Source organism: Rutilus rutilus, assembly GCF_951802725.1.
Source record: "Rutilus rutilus genome assembly, chromosome: 3".
In the NCBI taxonomy this organism is placed as follows: Eukaryota; Metazoa; Chordata; class Actinopteri; order Cypriniformes; family Leuciscidae; genus Rutilus; species Rutilus rutilus.
The window spans coordinates 36,286,708-36,306,711 of NC_140211.1; the positions used below are offsets into that span (position 1 = coordinate 36,286,708).

Sequence of the window (20,004 nt, forward strand, 5' to 3'; positions counted from 1 at the left end):
TATTTAGAATATTATCTGGAAAATTTTTCCTCAGCAGTAATACAATTTAAGTTGACAGTATATATTTTTTCTACCCATTTTAATGTTTATAAACCTGATGTGATATTTTCAGTTCAATTCAAATTATTAAACCTCAGCAAACTTCCATGTGGCCTGCAAGATGACAAAGTAATTGTAAAATAACTTTATATATATATATATATATATATATATATATTAGTATATTATACAGTATATATATCTATAGTATGTATGTGTGTGTGTGTATACAATATATATATATATATATACAGTATATATCTATAGTATGTATGTGTGCGTATATATATATATATATATATATATATATATACATACACACACACATACAAGTAGCTTTGTCATTATTATACCAGAAATACCAGGGAAAGTCTCAGAATCAAGAACTACTGCCTTTTTTTTTTTTTTTTTTTTTTTGCTTGCTGAAGATTTATCTTATAAAATTGAATTCCGTTTTTGTTTTTTTTCTTACTTCAAAACCCTTAGTTTTCTTAGTTTAAACCCCTCTGAATTAGAAGTGGGTTTCCGGAATAGTCAACCAAGCCAATGGTGTCCCTTGTGCTAGTGCATGCAATGCACTCTTGCTTACAGCAGTGGGCAGTATTATACTTGAATCTTTCTCAGACTTTCCAGTTATTATAGTCAGTGTTTAATTTTTGCACTGGATCACAGCCATGTGTAATTTAAATGCCTGACAAACTGACACTTCATACTAATCTCCAGGGATAGAGAATAGTGTTGTTGTTTTTGAGGGGGAAACAAAGCTCTTGCCAAAGGATCTATTTTAATGTAGCTCAGTGTTTATTGTTCTGTCTCACCCTCCCATTCTGTGACAGACTATCTTTCCTCTCAGTTTCCTCTCTACACCCCATCCCATTGTCTCTCTGTGTTATCAAACCCCCCTCTTGACACTTTTTTTTTTTGTTCAGGTTATGACTGTCCGGTGGTGGAAGGTATTTTTGATTACGCGGCCTCCGTTGGAGGAGCCACTCTGACTGCTGCCCAGAATCTGCTGGATGGAAAGTGTGATGTGGCCATCAACTGGGCCGGAGGGTGGCATCACGCCAAGAAGTAATACAGCACAACAGGCCTTGTGCCCACCCTCTTGTGTTTCACCTCCACATCAATCATTGAGATGCCAGTGTCATCTTTAGCATGTTTAAACCAAGTTCAAAATTTTATGTCACAGTTTGTTTGCAGAAGCTTTTTAAACGAGCTTAGTGTTTCGTTTTTGTAGAATATGTTTATTATAGATGAATGTTTATTTGTGTAGGACATTGTTCAGCGGGTCACTGGAGCATCTGATTGAATATGTGTTGTTATGTAAGGGATGAGGCATCTGGGTTCTGTTATGTGAATGACGCTGTTCTTGGAATCCTCAAACTGCGGGAGAAGTATGAGAGGGTTCTCTATGTGGATGTGGACCTTCACCATGGCGATGGTAATAACACTTCCATAACAATAACCATAACAACCTGTTGTCGTTAATAGCATTTAACATCCTTCTTTTCCACAAATAATTCACAAATTGGCTTTAAATTTATATCTGACGTCCAAATCCACATTAATACCAAGAGTGAATGTTAGACGGGTCAGTGACATAACAAAGTGAAAAAAATGTATGTCCGCAACACTTCTTTTAACTCCCAGATTTAATAATAACACTCATATTTTTTGGAAATTGGAAATTAGTATATTCAAAAATGCATACAAAAAATTCAATTCATAATGGATGAATATACCATTTCTACGATGAGCATTTTTTCAATTTCTAAATTAAACATAATTTTGAGTTTGACGGGGGGGTTAGGGTGATACAACTGTCCTGATATCACAATGAAGAAAAAGTCTCATTAAAAAATGGCATTTTCTGCAAATTCTTCTTTTTTTTTCTTTTTTTTTTTACAAAACTTCTAATACAGCTCAAAGTAATGTGTTGCAGTCAATGCAGGAAAAAACATACAACACAAAATTATATAAAAAGGATTGATGTTGTTCCAACCCCATAAGACTTTCGTTCATCTTCGGAACACAAATGAAGATATTTTTGATGAAATCTGAGAGCTGGCTCGCTCACTCCTTCATAGGCTGCTAGGTAATTTCATCTGCTGGCCCAGAAAAGGTAGTAAAGACATCGTTAAAATAGTCCAAGTGACTACAGTGGCTCAACCTTCAGTTTACCAAGCGACGAGAATACTTTTTACTGACAGTAATTAATAATTACTGACAGAATTTTAATTTTTGGGTGAACTAACCCTTTAAGACAGTGTCAAGTTCAATAAGTCTCTAAAAATGTGATATAATTGAACCTTTATTAGAAGGGTTTTCAAAAAATGTACACCAGGTTATATTTTCTTTATTTTAGAATATTTTCTTTTTCATCGACCCAGATGTTTAGATAGTAGTATAGATAGGTCATATTCCTTGTTTGTACTTATCTGTTACCGGTTGTGTTTATTTCTCAATTAGAGCACAAATCCATCAATGCAAAAGAGCACTTCCTGTATGCTTTTCCTTGGACGTGATTTAATATCCTTCCCATTAAGTGGAAGTTCCCATTCTGCATTGTTTCCTCTCCAGGTGTGGAGGACGCTTTCAGCTTCACCTCTAAAGTCATGACAGTGTCTCTGCACAAGTTCTCTCCTGGCTTCTTCCCAGGTTAGTTCTGCATGCCTCTACGCCTCAGTGAAGACCAGCACGTCTTTTAATTCCCTTAATTGACAGTCATGTTTCAAGCCATGCCAGAGCTGGAGCTGCAGGCTCCACTCCAGCGCCCAGAGTCTGATTACCCAGCTGATAATGGAGACTGGAGCTCTGTGGCTTCTTGGAGACTCTGAGAGCCCCTTCACTAGTTTAACAATAGCACTTGGGAAGGTAACTGAGCAAATGCTCTATGAAGACAAGATATTTAATTATTACAAGATAACCGAATTATTAATTACCTGATTTATTATTGGCTTGTTTTTGCCACACAGTTGCCAGTTTATCTTTACAAATATGACACATTCAAAACATTAATTCATATGTGGACACACTTGGAATAGATTTTCTTAACATTCAATTAAATTATAAACTCTGCTCCAGATACTTGTAGTGGAAATCTGATTGAATTGAGTAAAACGCAATAAAATTAACTGTCAAAATTGGGTTATTTGACAGTTAATGTTATTTTGTGTTACTCAATTCAATCGTTTGAATCACTCAATTCGTTTTACTGAATCTCTTTATCTAGCTAGCAATAGTGCACATACTTTTTTTTAAACATTCTACTAAAGCAAGGAGGAAGAGACTGATCCCTGCACTTGCATTTGCACAGTAATTGCTCTTTGAGTAAAGCTGAGTCATACACATTATACATTATTCATATACATTAACGCTTAGCAGATGCTCCGCTCTTCACCGCAGTGGCAAGTTCTGGCAACCCCCGAAAATCCAACCCTAAACATAACAACATTAAGCTCCTCCCAATTTTTCATCATCAAAAAAAACATAAAATAACACTTAATTTCAACAGTGTCTCTCTCAGTTCAGTTCTATGCATAGCATGCTGGGAACTGGAAATTCCCTGCACAGTTCCAGCAATGGTATGGTAATAGCAGTGAAATATGTTGTCCCAGCACAATTGGATTAAGCAAACGTATGCTTTGCAAACTTCAATGAACTGCTCACCATGAAATTACCGAGTGTTCAAGAATTCTAGATAAGTCAATTAAGCAAGCAGCAAAACAAAATTTGTCTTTGAGTATGTAATATCCTTGCAACAGCTTGATCTGAAAGTACAAAGTAAAAGTAAAAGTTTGGGGTAGTTTATGTAAGTAAAAGTTTATGCTCACCAAGGCTGCAAAAATACAGTAAAAACAGTAATATTGTGAAATATTACAATTAACAATTAAAATAACTTTTTAAAATGTAATATATTCTTGTGATGGCAAAGATTGATGGCATTTTCTTCCATAATTTTTTTGATGAATAGAAAGGTCAATAAAACCACATTTATTTGTAGAATTTTTTTGTAACATTACAAATGTCAATCCTGAATCCTGACACAATTGAGAATAAAATGTAATAAATAAATGCATAAAAAAAAAAAACCTTTTGAACAGTCAATGCCAATTAAAGCGTGATGTAGATAATTCATACTGGCTCAGACATCAGTTTTGTCAGTGATATGAATGACCAAAGAGACCAGCTTAAGGGCTATCATTATTTGTTTCAAAGGCACGGGAGATGTGACTGACACTGGGCTGGGTAAAGGACGCTGGTACGCTGTTAACGTCCCCTTTGAGGATGGCATACGTGATGATCGGTACTGCCAGACCTTCACCAGGTCTGTAAAGATCCATTAACCAGCCATCCAATCAAGTTCCTTGCAATGTTTTGTTTGTCCCTGTGGCTCAGTGTCATTTACACTTAAGCATTATTTCTTTTTTTTTGTTTTTCTCTCAGTGTGATGCAGGAAGTAAAAGCTCTATTTAACCCTGAAGCAGTTGTGATGCAACTAGGAGCGGACACAATGGCGGGTGACCCCATGTGCTCTTTCAATATGACTCCCGTTGGAGTTGGAAAGTGTCTAAACTATATACTGGGCTGGGAGTTACCCACTCTGCTACTAGGAGGAGGTGTGTGTCATTGTTTTTGTTCAATTGTATTATGTAATGTCTTATTCTCTTAAAGGACCCTATTGTGCCCTTTTACAAAGTCTTGATTTAGTTTTTGGGATGTACTAGATTATGCTTTAATGCTTGATTGTTCAAAAAACACATATTTTACATTATTACAGCACCTCTTTCCCTAGTCTGGCCCAAACGCTCCATGTAGTTCCTGTTTCGATGAAGCCCCTCCTTCTGAAATACGAAATGTGCTGTGATTGGCACCGATTAGCGCGTGTTCGGGAAATGTCCCGCCCCTTACCATGACCGCAAACTCTATTTGGATGTAAATATTAAGGATGGCGTCATTTTCAAACAAATTCAAGCCTGATTCAGACTTAATTTTAGCAAACAATAGGATCGTCCAGAACGGATTTCATGCACGGACTTTGCAAGTTCTGATTTTCACAGGACGTTTCAGAGTGGTATGTTTGTTTTTTTGTAATTTTCTTATACATTTTAGATACAATGTTATACACAATTTAATAGTTATATTTGTCGGAAAGCTGGTAATACAAACAATAATAGATTACAAAACCAAGGTTAATTTTCCTAAGGGGCGGTGAACAGTCTTACAAAAGTGAGAGCTTACAAAAGCTACAGTAAACACTACATCAACACTAGTGTTGGCTAAAGTTCGTCAGCCTTTGGAAGGTCAAACAAATACATTTTGGAAACGGGGTTGGACAAAACAGCATCTCTTTGACTGCGACCACACTGTCAACCAGGCCTCGTCACCTTTTTTTTGTTTATTCCATGGGCGGGATTATTTAAATGAGTAACATTATGACTTCTCAAATCCCGGAAAAAACGCGCTGTTGTCCAAATGAGTCATTCGTTGTAGTTTTTGGAAAGTGTATTGTGTTCAATAAAATATCTTCATATTCGTATATGAACCTTGCAGATCTTTACAGCAATATTACACACTAACTGACACTAAATTGAAGTTGAAAAAGTGAAAAAGCATAATAGGACTCCTTTAATATCCAAAAATGAAAATTCTGTCATTAATTGATGACGTTCCAAACATATAAGACTTTCGTTCATCTTTGAAACACAAATCCATATGAATCGAGCAGTTTCATCCATGTCTTCCGAAAAGACATGTTTGCTTATTACGATGACCAGATTTAATTTAGTCTTTTATTCATGTCTTATGCAATGTTATATGTAAATAAAAGCCTAAATTAAATGTTTATTCTGTTTAACCGCTCGATTCATAACGATACTTGTACTTTCTGAAATGCATGCAAAGTTTGGTTGCGTAGACTTTCAGTGGATGGGCAAAGATGATGAGACAATATTAAATGATCTATTTATTCGATTATTCGATTATCTTCATTTTTGTTTAGATGTCATGGGTTTTGTACGACATGAGGGTGAGTAAATGATGGCAGAATTTTAATGTATGGGGTAACTAAATCGACAGACGTTGTCAGCAGTGTTGCCTCAGTTTATTCTTCCTCTATGTCTTAACACTGACAACTCCATCTTCTGTCCTTGTTGCCAGCTTTCTGACTCGGCCAAAAAGTTTATTAGTGTGTTGTTACGGCCGGGTTGGGGTTGGGCTGAGAGAAGAAAGTGAACTTTTGTGATTTTAGCCCATTTTGAAATGAGCTCTAAGCTGCAGACCTGCCTAGCCAAGCTAGATGAAAGGTAGTAATTACACCAGTACAATGAAGCCCTTTTGCTGACTTCAATCCCGCTTCTCTCTCTCTTTCGCTCTCTGCGTGTACAAATCTGCCTCTCTCAGGCGGCTATAACCTTGCCAATACTGCCCGCTGCTGGACCTACCTAACGGGGACCGTCCTAGGACAGACTCTGTCTTCTGAGATCCCAGACCATGAGGTGAGACCCTGTTCCCTCTCTTCTTTCAGCAGCTGTCTAAAACCCCAGTCTCTCCTCCTCTTCCTCTTCCATTCCTGCTGAGTCACCCGGTCTAATCAAATATGTCCAAGCACCTCTCAATAACCGGGTTTGTTTTCATGAAGCAGGGGGGGGTTTGTGCGTGTGTGCACACCAGTGAAGGGGTCTTAACAATACTACTCTGTCCCTACCGGTTGACTGAGAGGGACTTGTGCTTTTCTCTCCTCAACTGTTTATTCCCCCTCTCTCCTCTTTCTCTTTCCTTAGAGAAAGAGAATGTGTGTACCCAATTCTGAGTGAGTCTTTTTAAGAGCTTTTTCATTCCTTTTTGAGAAGCTTCTGAGGAGAGATGAAGGGCTGGAAAGGCCTTCTGGTTGGTCCGAGAGAGTTTGATATCTCTCTTTTCTTCCGACTCACAAAGAAGGTCTTTTAATGTTTATAGAGAGCGCTTTCATGGTCACCGCAATAAAAGATTCCCTTGTTTCCTCTGACATGACCTCCTGCATCATGTTGACCCTTGACCTCTCCACAGGACAAGCAACCCAAATTAGGCTGTGTAGATTAGGGGTGGGCGATATACCGGTAGACACGATTAAATTAGAAATTTTCCGATTCATTTCGAAAATTTAATTAGATTAGAAATTTGGCAACCGGTAGAGATTTTGGACTTTCGTTCATGTGATGTTGCAGTGCTGCACGGTCAAGGAAGCTTATCGTTTGCATGCATTTTTAAGTGATTTTAAACCGTTGATGTGTAATTAGCAGCGAAAGAGAACTCATTTCAGTATATGCACACACTGCCGCTGCTCATAGAGCACATGAGAACTTAACTGAGTGCTGTTTGGAACCTAATTGGGTTTAAACAGTTAACCCCCTGAGGTCGGCGGTATCGCCGGCGATACCAGCTCGCTTTTTTTTTATCAGTGTAAAAGAAACTCATAAATACTCTGTTGACTTTGATTTTCCATAGGAGTTTCATACATCAATCGATTCTGTTAAATGTGTATTATTTTTCTGTATACTCACAATAAAAACAAAGTGTTGTGCTTTTCGCCAAATTAAGAAAAATAATCACGGAGCGAGTTCTGCCTTCTCTCTGTCCGTGTAGTCCATTCTGAAACGCGTCCGAAAATGAATCATAACTCAGCGAATACTTCTCACACAGGCACGTGATATATGTCTTTATGAAGCTTGAAATCTCTTCTTTTAAATGAAGTAATTAATAAAAAAAACAAATGTTTTCAACTCATGTAATCCGTTTGAAAGCAAGGAGAGGTACCGTTTTTTCCTTCTGCCTAATTATCTCTATAATGAACTGAGGCCGCCCCGCCCCGGCGCTATTGACATGGTAAATAGTTTAGGTAATCTATGCTTCGCACCCGCCCCCCGATCAATGCCTTGAAAACACGAAGTTTCATCAGATCAGATTCACTGATAGTTCATCGCGTTTAGAGAGGATGGCGCGTTTCTCCGGTAAAGACGCCGTTCAGATGATCCTGGACAGCGAGGAATAACTCACCTTGGCTTTTCCTCAGAGGAAGATTGTAACTCAGACGAACGGCAGCATGTTCAAGAGCGAATTGATCACGCCGAGTAAACACCGAGTTTTCACGTGAGTAAATACGTCTACTCAAGTGGTCTAGTGGTAGAACATTTGCCTAGCGTGTCAGAGGTTCTGAGTTCGAATCCGCACTCATATAGTTTTCTTTTTTTTTTTTTTGTCAAATCAGATTATGTTTATCAGTGGTTGTATATCAGGCAGAGACATGCAAAAGAGTGTATTTTATTTTGTAATTTCACTGGAACGAAAAGAGAGTCTCCACAACGGATTGAAGCGCGCGTCCGAGTGAAGACTGCGCGAGCCTAAAACAAACACAGTATCCGCGTCTGACTCGCGGGAATCCACGGCGCAAACCTGTGAGGGGCTGTGTTTTCTCGAGCCCCATATCAGCTCGAGAAAACACAAGTTTATTCAGATCATTACTTGTTTACACCGTCACCGTATAAGCAACGTATTAAACTGCAAATTAGCATTTATATTCCTTATAATAAAAATGAAAGACCTATGTTACAGACATATGAAAGACAACATTTCGTTGATTAGTTTTGGATAGATTATACATTTTTACTGTAAAATATCTGCCACCTCAAATAAGCTTTTATTTGCCAATTTTTTTGTCAAAAATAATCAAATAATCAATCAAATCCTTAACTTTGAAATATGTATGATAAAATGTATACTTTAGTTTGTACAAAGAAAGATTACACTTGAATTGTTGTTTATTTAAATATTTACAAGGTAGATGTAAACAAACTATTAAAAGGTAAATATAAGCCTTTTCTTTAAATAATTTTTATTGTGTTTTATTAGTGACAAATTTGGGGAGAGGATAAATATTCCAAAACTGAAAATACAGTATGAGAATTAACTGCACAATTACATGTTTTCCTTGGCTATTATAGGCCAAATTGCAAGCACAATATGTGGAAAAATAAAAAAGAATTGAGATGCTTCCAACTGTTGCTCTTGCATTCTTGTGGCTCAGTGACTCACCTGAATGAATGGCTCATTAAGTATGCGGTCCTCAGGTGTGAACCACTACATATGCATGATCGTCGACGCCCACTCGAATATTGCCTTTCCAAACAGAAAGTGCTTTGCAAAATTCAAATCAATGTATTGTGTTATGTGAAGGATTAGGCAGGGTGATTTTCACATAATTTTGAAGAAAAAACACTAGGCGATGACATCCATTAGACAAAAGTCTTATTGGCACATATTTAGTGTGTGTTTTGTGGTCTTATTTCAGAAACTTTAGTTTTTAGTTTTTTCAATAACCACGCATAAACATTATTCTCTCAAAAATGCAGACATGTACATTCTTGTTGCTCACATATTATGGTAGCCCTGTTTGTGCTAAATAGTGTGTAATTTTTTTTTGCCATTACTATGTTTATAAGCAACTGAAAAAAGCACAAATGTCAGGGCATGTCAGAACATCTCAAGGACCCCAAAAACACCTCAGACCCCAGAGGGTTAAATACACATACCCATGTGTCAAAGTGACCATGTATTTGCAAGTAAACAGAGTCATTTATGTCTTAAGTGCAGTTTGTCTTAAAGGGTTAGTTCACCCAAAAAATGTTATTCTGTCATAAATTACTCTCCCTCATGTCGTTCCAAACCCATAAGACTCAAATTAAGAACACAAATTAAGATATTTTTAATGAAATCCCAGAGCTTTCGGATCCCTCCATAGACTGCAACGTCATTGCAACTGTCAAGGCCCAGAAAGGTAGTAATGACATAGTAAAAAAATGTAATGTTATCAAGTGACGAGAATACTTTTTGTGCACGTGACCAGCGTCAGCCAATAGTGAGGCGGGATTCTGGTGTTGAACCCAAAAGCGATGTACTGTGTAGGGGGGGGGGGTTTGCGCACAAAAAGTATTCTTCGTAACATTTCATTTGAACCACTGTAGTCACATGGACTATTTTAACGATTTCTTTATTACCTTTCTGGGCAGTGACGTTGCTGTCTATGGAGGGATCAGAAAGCTCCCGGATTTCATCAAAAATATCTTAATTTGTGTTCCGAAGATGAACGAAAGTCTTACGGGTTTGGAATGACGTGAGGGTGAATAATTAATGACAGAATTAACATTTTTGGGTGAACTATTCCTTTAAAGGGACAGCATCATTTTATTTACACAGTGAAGACTATGCAGTGTTTTTTTAAACATTTACTTTACACATTTTATGTAGTATTTCTAGTGCTTGAAGTTTTTCAGGTAGGTCTAATTCATTTGTGTCTTTGTTTTATTGTAGTTTGTTTTCTTTGCTCTTTCTTTTTCAGTTTACTTGTCTTCAGTAAGCTTGAGAGTTTTAGTTTTTTATATGTGACCCTGGACCACAAAACCAGTCACATGTCGCACTGGTATATTTGTGGCAATAGCAAATAATACATTGTATGGGTCAAAATGATAGATTTTTCTTTGATGACAAAAATCATTAGGATATTAAGTAAAGATCATGTTCCATGAAGATATTTTGTAAATTTCCTACTGTAAATATATAAAACATTTATTTTTGTGAGTGAATGCAGCACAATCGTGAACATAAACGAACAACGTTAAAGGCGATTTTCTCAATGTTTAGATTTTTTTGCACCCTCAGATAGTTGTATCTCTGCCAAATATTGTCCTATCATAACAAACCATACATCAATGGAAAGCTAATTTATACAGCTTTCATATAATGTATACATCTCAATTTAAATGTACCCATGTGACTGGTTTTGTGGTCCAGGGTCACATATTACAGTGAAAATAGTGATAAGAATTATGAAATCTTAATGGGATCAAAAATGTATATAATTGAAAACCTTATTTAAGGCAAAAATAACTATATCATGATTATATATCATTATCGTGAAATAAAGTTACTCATATTGTGATATAAGATTTTGGTCATATCACCCACTAGTGTAGATAATTGTCAGGGTTTTTGTTAAAGGTGCATTGCGCGAGAGTCTGAGTTTTCGCAGAACTACGCCCCCTCTGGCGGCAAGCGAAACTGCAACCAGAGGTGTGCACGCTCACGGACCACACGCACACGCACGCTTGCACGAGCTCGAGCTGGTCATAACCCAAGGAGCATCAGCCGCACAAATCTTTTGTTTACAATCATAATGTCTTCAGAGGTAATAAAGTTTTAAATCTGCAAGTAATTTAAAATATGTGAAAGGAAAGGCAATTGAGTAAATAACACACTTATGTGTGAGGGAAAAAATGGGGGTAGTAGAAAACTTCGTTTTTTATTCCCATCTATCTCCATGTTGAACTGTGTTATGTGTTTACTGTATCCACTTATGACTATTATTATGGAAACACGTTCATGAACAATATAAGTTATAACTTTGTAAAAGCTCAAAATTGTAATCATGATACCATACCATACACAGTCGGTCAACAAAGTACACCCAAATGTCTCAAGGTAATAAACAATCAAGTGGCACTATGACGTTACCATAAAAGCCAAACAGGCTAATCCGCCGAAGATTTGCGGGGGTTTAGCCTGTTTTATTGATCAGCTAAGTAGCATATTCCAATAGCAATACATCGTAATTAAGCAGTAATTTGCTCAAAATTTGTGTCTAAGTATCTAACTTATATATCAGCATTTTATATCACAATCATTCTGAACCTGATCACTGACAATGGTAAGTTAGTAAAACCTATTCCGATTGTACATTTATCTAGCTTACGCTAAAGCATTACACATTTTATGGATCGTCATTTATTGTCATTATTGGCCGTATCAGACATTAGAGAATGGGATATATCTTACTAGGGCTGGGCGATATGACGATATATATCGTCTGGACGATAGAAAATGTCTATCGTTTTATATAAGGCTCTATCGTTTACGCCACGATAAGGCGTTTTACGGCAGAATTAACCTCACGGCATGCCCATGCACGCTGCAATACATAAACAAACATGGAGGAAGACGGTAGTAGACGCGGTTCAGACCAGGGTAAGTTAATTCTCAACTAGATGACCAGCCAACCCAACCCGTTAGTAGCTCCACAACAGCGCGCATCTGTGCATTCATTCATTCACACACACACACACACACACACACACACACACACACAGAGAGAGAGAAACGCGATTCATATTTAAACAGTCTTTTTGCGTGTACAGATTGCGATTAGAACAAAGCAAATATAGAACTGACCTATTCCTCAACCGGATCCGTTGCTCCTCAAAATGAAAACGAGGTGAACCTGAAAGTGAACATATCCAACTGATTGTGGGTGTTCACTGTCACAGGTTTGCGTGGATTGCCTCATTTTATTTGCTTTTGAATAGCGCGCGCTCTCCGTAATTAAGATCAAAGTCAACAGAATATTTTGAATCTCTTTTGCACTTAGAAAAAGAAAAAAACCTATCGCGCCGGCGCGATTGTCGAACCCAGGGGGTTAAAAAATAGATTTTCGCCAAAAATCCTCTTTGGCTCAGCGGCTGCCATGATAAACAACGTTAGCCTACCGGTGACTGAATTCTCACGTCACGTGCGAGTCAAGAGCGAAGTGATTGACATGACCAGGCTACTGTAGCTATGGCTTGGATTCGTTAGCAAACATTGCCCCCCTGTGGTATTTGCATGTTACTATCACAAGCATAATGTTGTGGCCTGCCCAGAAAAACATTGGTTCTAATAATTATTTACCTCCGCCAACAGCGAGACCGGCCAATGTTAGAGACCCGGCCGGTAATGGAATACAGGCCAATATTAGAGGATTTACGGTAGACTATTCATGAACTGAATTAACAGAAAAATTGCTATATCGTTATGTATATCGTTATCGGGATATCAAATGAGCTATATCGGGATATGAAATTTTGGCCATATCGCCCAGCCCTATATCTTACCTTTTTATCAAGAAAAAAGCCAACTGAGGATCCCGTTTGAGCCCTAGAGCAGACCGGAGATCTCTCCATTTGTTGAAAGCCTTCCCTATGTTTACTCTCGTCTTACCCCGACGCCTGTCTGACTCCAATTTGGACCTTTTGGTTGCACTAGACAAAAGTTCTCTTTTTTTTTTATCTTACGTGGAGTTTGCGTTGGTGTTTGAAATGAACTACAAGCCGGTCTCTTAGAATCCATTTTCTACGGAGAATGGCGGCGTCGGCGCATACACAATCACAAACCTGCCAGACATATGAGCGTGCCGTGAACGCGCATGACGTCACGCCCAGTCTCAGATTCCGACCCGAATCCCTCTTATTTATTTTACTGTACAGGATTATAGAGGCAATCGCAGTGATCAGAGAAGGGCTCAGTCAGCCCATCAGGCAATTGTTTAAGCATGTATGGGTTAGAAAACGGGTATTTTTAACATGAAAAGTTGCGCAATGCACCTTTAATGACAGTGATGGTCATGATGATGATTAATACAATTGAAGAGATTTGAGCTTTCTGGAATACTTGATTCGGATGGGTAAATCTGGGATTTTCTTTCTTCTGTGGGCTATAAAACATATTTCACTGTAATGATGGCAAAACTGTAAAAAAGTAACTTCTCCATTTAGTTCTTTAAAGCATCCTCTTCCATTGAGAGCAGTTGTAATTCAAATTTTTTTTGTAAGCGTTTATTATGTTTTACTAGTGCCATTTTTTGGAAGGCTCTTAAATCCGTGAAATGGACGTCCCTTATACCATTCACCATTCAAAGGCCAGGGGTCAGTAATTTTTTGCGTATTGCTTACCATAGACGATGCTTACCAAGGTTGCATTTATTTGATCAAAAATAGGAATTGTATTCAGATTTAATTTATTTTAAATTATTATTTAGTCTTCAGTGTCACACAGTCCTTCAGAAATCATTCTAATATGCTGATTTGCTGCTCAACATTTCTTATTATCATCACAACTGAAAACAGTTTGAAAGAGAAATCTTTTGTATTATAAATGTTTTACTGCCACTTTTAATGCAAGTTGGAATGCATCTCTGCTGAATAAAAGTATTAATAATATTTTTTTTTTTGAAAGTCTTACTGACCCCGAGCTTTTGATCAGTATATATTTTTCCATCTACTATAATAATAACAATAATTCATTACATTTATATAGCGCTTTTCTCGGCACTCAAAGCGCTTTACATAGAAGGGGGGATCTCCTCAACCACCACCAATGTGCAGCATCCACCTGGATGATGCGACGGCAGCCATATTGTGCCAGAACGCCCACCACACACCAACTTACTGGTGGAGAGGAGACAGAGTGATGAAGCCAATCAGTATATAGGGATGATTAGGAGGCCATGATGGACAGAGGCCACTGGGCAAATTTGGCCAGGATGCCGGGGTTACACCCCTACTCTTTCGAAAGACATCTTGGGATTTTTAATGACCACAGAGAGTCAGGACCTCGGTTTTACGTCTCATCCGAAGGACGGTATCTACTGCATTTGATTGATTGATTAACGCATGCTAAAATGTACAGTAATAACCTTGTAGTATGTAATATGATTTTTATAAGCTACTTCGTAACCTTTGAAATCCTTTAGGGACAAGGTCAGAACTCTTCATATTCTTTGGGTGATTTGGAGTTGAAGTCTGTTTGTCAGTGTTGTCCATATTGCTTATCGTCCAATGTGACTTTTATTGAAAACTGTGTGTGTCCACTACACTCCCAGAAGAATGCTTGTCCAGTCATGGGATGAACACAATTCATCTCAGTCAGTTTGATCAGTAACTTACAAAAAGTACATTAGAGGACTTTTGTTTTCAAAATTGTTGGCATATAAGACACTAATGAAGTCTATATGAACTTGACAAATGGCCAGTAACACTGTATCTTGGCATTTTCACACTTTCAAGGTCACTTTTCACCCAAATAGTTTTGAAAAATATTTTGTCATTTAAAACTTTTGTCATTTTTATTTTAGCACTTTGTAGTGTACCTTGTGTGGCCTATTCTATTCTATTCACTATAATGTTGAAATCATTGATTTGGTCCCTTATAAGTTGACAGGACCGCCACTCTTTCTCCCCCTTCTCCTCACCTCTTTCTCATTCCTCTTTCTCTATAGCTTCTCTTCTGTTATTGTTCCTTCCATCGGCTTTTCAAAGCACGAAAACTCTCTCCTCCCCTCTTAGAGAGAGGAACCCCCATCTCCTCACCAGCACTATTATTGTGTGTCCATCCCAGCCAAACAAAACACTATTTAACTGTAGTGTGAGTCCATAAAGACAAAGAAGGTAGAGGGAGAGAGAGTGCGATAAGGCTGTTAAAAGACAGAGAGGCATCCACCAATGGGGGTATAAAAAAAGATAGAAGAGTATTGCAGCATAGAAGAAGCTGGGAAAGGAGAGGTGGAACAAGAAGCACTTTGTACCTGTGCAATCTCGCTCTCTCTCCTCGAGCCGGTCCAGCTGCTGAGACTCAGAGGCGGCTCAGTCTGGGTCTGCCCTGCCAGGACTGCAAACAATGAAGACAGACTGGAGTGGAGGCATACAACGAGCTCATTCAGGCCCTGTCACAGACACAGAGAGATGAAAAAGTGAGGCTAATATAGACAGTCCTCTCACAAGGGAGAGACCCAGAAAAAAAAAATGCAGGGCCTTTTATTTAGACCTGAATTGTTTCTCTTTAAGAAGCTGATGAATTGGAAAAGCTTGGTCCAAGACAGCCCTGATATTGGTCTAAATAAACTCCATTGTTGGCATTATAGGCACCATCCTCTGTGACAGCTGTGTGTCAATCCAGTTTTTTTTTTTTGGTCAACCCATTAACGCCAACAAATTTCTCTCTTCAGTGTCTAAATTTGACCATGGCATGAGACTTAGACCTAGGGAATATATAGCTGATTGAGATGTTGTGATGATCTCTAAATATATAAATATATATATATATATATATATATATTTTTTTTAAATAGAATAGAATAGAAAGTTAGCAATAGATGTAGTGAAGTGTTCACCCTTTAGATCTCCATAAATCATGAGAGACAAGTTCCTGAGATTTGTAACTTCTTGTGGAATTAAATTTGTCACTGGTGAAGTATGTAATTGAAGTTGTTGTGTAAAGGTGAAGTGTGTAATTTTTGTGCCACTAACCAAATAGAATTCCTGAGAGGATTGCCAGACACTTTTTTTGCCCTAATTTCACAGCATTGATTGAGGTAGAATTAGGCACACACTGCCGTTTTGGATCGGTCAGAAGTCTCTTCTGCTCACTAAGGCTGCATTTATTTGATTAAAAATACAAAAATATGTTTGTATTTTTACAGTAATATAAACAGTAATATTGTTAAATATTATGACAATTTAAAATAATTGTTTTCTATTTTAATATATTTTAAAATGTAATTTATTCCTGTGATCAAAGCTGAATTTTCAGCATCATTACTCCAGTCTTCAGTGTCACATGATCCTTCAAAAATCATTCTAATATGTGAATTTAATGATCAAAAACATGCATTATCAATGTTGAAAACAGTTGTGTACATTTTTCAGGATTCTATGATGAATAGAAAAAAAAAAAGCATTTATTTTAAATATAATCTTTTGTAACATTATGCATGTCTTGAGCATCAAATCATCATATTAGAGTGATTTCTGAAGGATCATGTGACACTGAAGACTGGAGTAATGATGCTGAAAATTCAGCTTTTACATCACAGGAATTAGTTACACTTTATATATTCACATAGAAAACAGCTGTTTTAAATTGTAATAATATTTTACAATATTACTGTTTTTTGTTTGTTTTTTTAATCAAATAAATGCAGCCTTGGTGAGCAGAAGAGACTTCTTTTAAAAACATTAAAAATCTTACCGATCCAAAACCTTTGAACAGCAGTGTATAAAATTGCTGAAACTTTATCATGGTATTTTTTCACTGTACTAAATTACATTACAAATACAGGTTAAGAAGATACACTTAAACTAACAGTGTTATCCTCTTTATAACAAGTTTAATAACCTTTTCAAAACCCCCAAAAACTTAAACATGTAAATACAATAACACAATACACAATACAACTGCATCAAGTAAATGTTTCAAACAGATTAAAGTGCAAAAGAACAACTATAAAGAACAATAATTAAACCAATATCTAGATCTCTTTCTTGGGCTGGCATATTTAAGTCCAGATTAAAAAGTGTAAAAAAATGTTTGACGATACATAGTTTTATTGGTGTTTGGGGTTGTTTGAGAAGAACCATCACAAAAAAACGTGGCTGTTTGAAATATGTAAATACGGTTTGACTTCCTTCTCCGTGTCAGGCGGATGTCAGAAACAGGAAAACGTTGTTTTACTGGGGTTACTGTGATATTTCTGTTTTTCTATAAGCACCACTTACTGTCAGAGAGTGAATTTTCATTCAGACCCATTATGCAGCATTTACGCAGTGTTGTACATTTTAAACACTTAATGCAAATGAAGCTGACGTGTGTTCTAAAAATCACAACAATTTGTACTTAGAAATATTTATTGTATTTTGAAGTGCTCATGATAGCAATACTGTACTGCTGAATATTTCATAGTTGTCTCTGTATAATTAACAGTAATAGAAGAAAGTATTTTAACATAAAACTTGCACATCTCACCTTGATAGGTGAACCAATGTTGCAGACTTTCTCAGTGTGACTAAAGCTCTTTTTTTATTTTTGTCTAAGAAAGGCGAAACTGAAAACAGAATAAAGATTGAACAGTTGGCAACTTGGCATAGTTGTTTACTGGCAGCATCAAAATAGATGCATTATATAAACCGTTAAAGGGATAGTTCCCTCAAAAATGAAAATTCTGTCATTTCTGTCACATTGTTCCAATACATGTATGACTTTCCATTTTCAATGGAACATAAAATATATTTTGAGAAAATGCTGCCCTCCCCCCCCATACAAATTAAAGTAAATGGTCACCAAAACTTAGTTACCAATATTCTTTAAAATATCTCAAGTCATGCAAGTTTGGAATGACATGAGGATGAGTAAATGTTTTCCTTTTTGGGTGAACTATCCTTTTTACATTATCGGTACTGGTTAACAGGACAGGAAAGGGTTAAATCTACAAAAGGTCCCTGTTGATGACCAGTTTGGCTAGACTGGAAACCTGTGGCTTTGTTCTGGTCAAATCTTATCAGCGAGTGGTAGGAAATTTGCTATGTTTTTGTTTGAGTGCTGTCAGGGACTCTGTGGCAAGTCAACATCTGTACATCCTCTCCTTTTTTAAAACTTCTTTTCACTTGTTTCTGGCAAGTTATTTTCAGCACAACCCAGTGAAATAACAAACACCCAGAGCTCTGTTTCCCCCCCTGCAGCCAGCCAGATAGACGTTTCTCTCTCTCTCTCTCTCTCTCTCTCTCTCTCTCTCTCTCTCTCTCTCTCTCTCTCTCTCTCTCTCTCTCTCTCTCTCTCTCTCTCTCTCTCTCTCTCTCTCTCTCTCTCTCTCTCTCTCTCTCTCTCTCTCTCTCTCTCTCTCTCTCTCTCTCTCTCTCTCTCTCTCTCTCTCTCTCTCTCTCTCTCTCTCTCTCTCTCTCTCTCTCTCTCTCTCTCTCTCTCTCATTGAACTTCATTTCACAGGAACATTTAGAGTGCGGTTACAATAAATGGGACGGTCTGCATCATTTCCCCCAATTGTACAAGCAGTGTCTCTTACAGAAATACTTCAACAAACCAGCGAGTGACTGAAGTACTCCACCCATGATCTCAAACACTTATCCAAAGAGTTTACAGGTTCATACACAGGTGTATTGTTAATTCATGAGCTCAGCCAACGCACACAATCATAAGATGACTGCTGTGGTTACGCTAGTCAAACAGTGCTAAAGGGATTGTAAGGTCTTCTGTCCTGTCTGAATAACTTGAGGAGGGGGTAAAGACCCCATTGGGCAGAGCAGGGACAGGCAGTGCAGACCCTTTAGAGGAGCTGTGAGTGGATTGAGAAAAGTAAAGATGTGTGAATGTGGAACCGTTTTATAAAAGCAAGCTCCCCATGCAAATTGATTTGTATGGACCTATAATGCACAGCTGGATAGTTCGCCATCACAGTTCAGCTGGTTTAGTTTCTTGTATCTCAAGTTGTGATGTTACTACCTTTAGAATTTGTGAAATGTTCCTTCAGAAATCTTTTTTTGATGCACGTACACATGCTCTCTTTGGCTGCCAACTTTTTCATACCCGAGTTCAACAGGATGCTGTGAGTGCCAGTAGTGTTATGTTTGCATTGTCTGTAGTTTTGCCCTTTGAACCAGCTCTGGTACTTCACTGTAAAGTGCAAGACAGACAGACTGGCTTGGCTCATTACCGCCTGCACGTACTGACTGTTCTAGAAGGGAAGCGTTTCAGACAGTGCAGATGCTGTATGTCCACCCATGTTGTTTACTTGAGATAATAATCAAATACACCCTCTGTTCAGTGCTTCAGTGAATTATTTTTATTTATTTTTACTGTTTTTCTGACATTTAAGCAGACAAGACTACAGACTTTAAAATCAGGTGTTACTTAACGTCTCCAGTCTCATCTATCTTGAACAAAACGTGTGATGCCACAACAGTAACACTCAGTGCGGCCTCTATATCTCCTTCTGTGGGTGGGACTTTTTGTGCCGTTGCGTCTGGGAAGTAGCTGGCTCCCAGAATTCCGGAGTGGAATAAATGCTGGAAATGAGCTTTGGGGAAGTCTATAATGGAAGTTGGGTGGTGTTGATGGTTAAGTGGTCAAAGTTCAAAAGATCAGGAGATGAAACCTAAACTCACCTTTATGATGAGCCACTCAAGGAGACAATGAAGTGCCGGTTATATTTTGACTCTGAGCATATCATTTTTTATTTTTTTTTTCTGCTCTGTTATGGAGGGAGTTATTGACCTTATTCTGTTATGTCTAATTTGTCTAACTTTATCTTTTACTTATTTCAACAATAGATGACAAACT

At 37.6% G+C, this 20,004-nt stretch overlaps 1 protein-coding gene across 1 annotated transcript in view; it reads left to right on the forward strand.

Moving 5' to 3' along the window:
* hdac8 (histone deacetylase 8) overlaps nucleotides 1-20,004 on the forward strand; it is a 31,957-nt gene that overhangs the window by 1,303 nt on the left and 10,650 nt on the right. Inside the window, exons 4-9 of the mRNA XM_084404656.1 lie at nucleotides 969-1,110; nucleotides 1,368-1,480; nucleotides 2,620-2,697; nucleotides 4,258-4,366; nucleotides 4,486-4,658; nucleotides 6,442-6,536. Coding sequence (XP_084260782.1) covers nucleotides 969-1,110; nucleotides 1,368-1,480; nucleotides 2,620-2,697; nucleotides 4,258-4,366; nucleotides 4,486-4,658; nucleotides 6,442-6,536 — 710 coding nt within the window. The remainder of the gene's footprint in view (nucleotides 1-968; nucleotides 1,111-1,367; nucleotides 1,481-2,619; nucleotides 2,698-4,257; nucleotides 4,367-4,485; nucleotides 4,659-6,441; nucleotides 6,537-20,004) is intronic.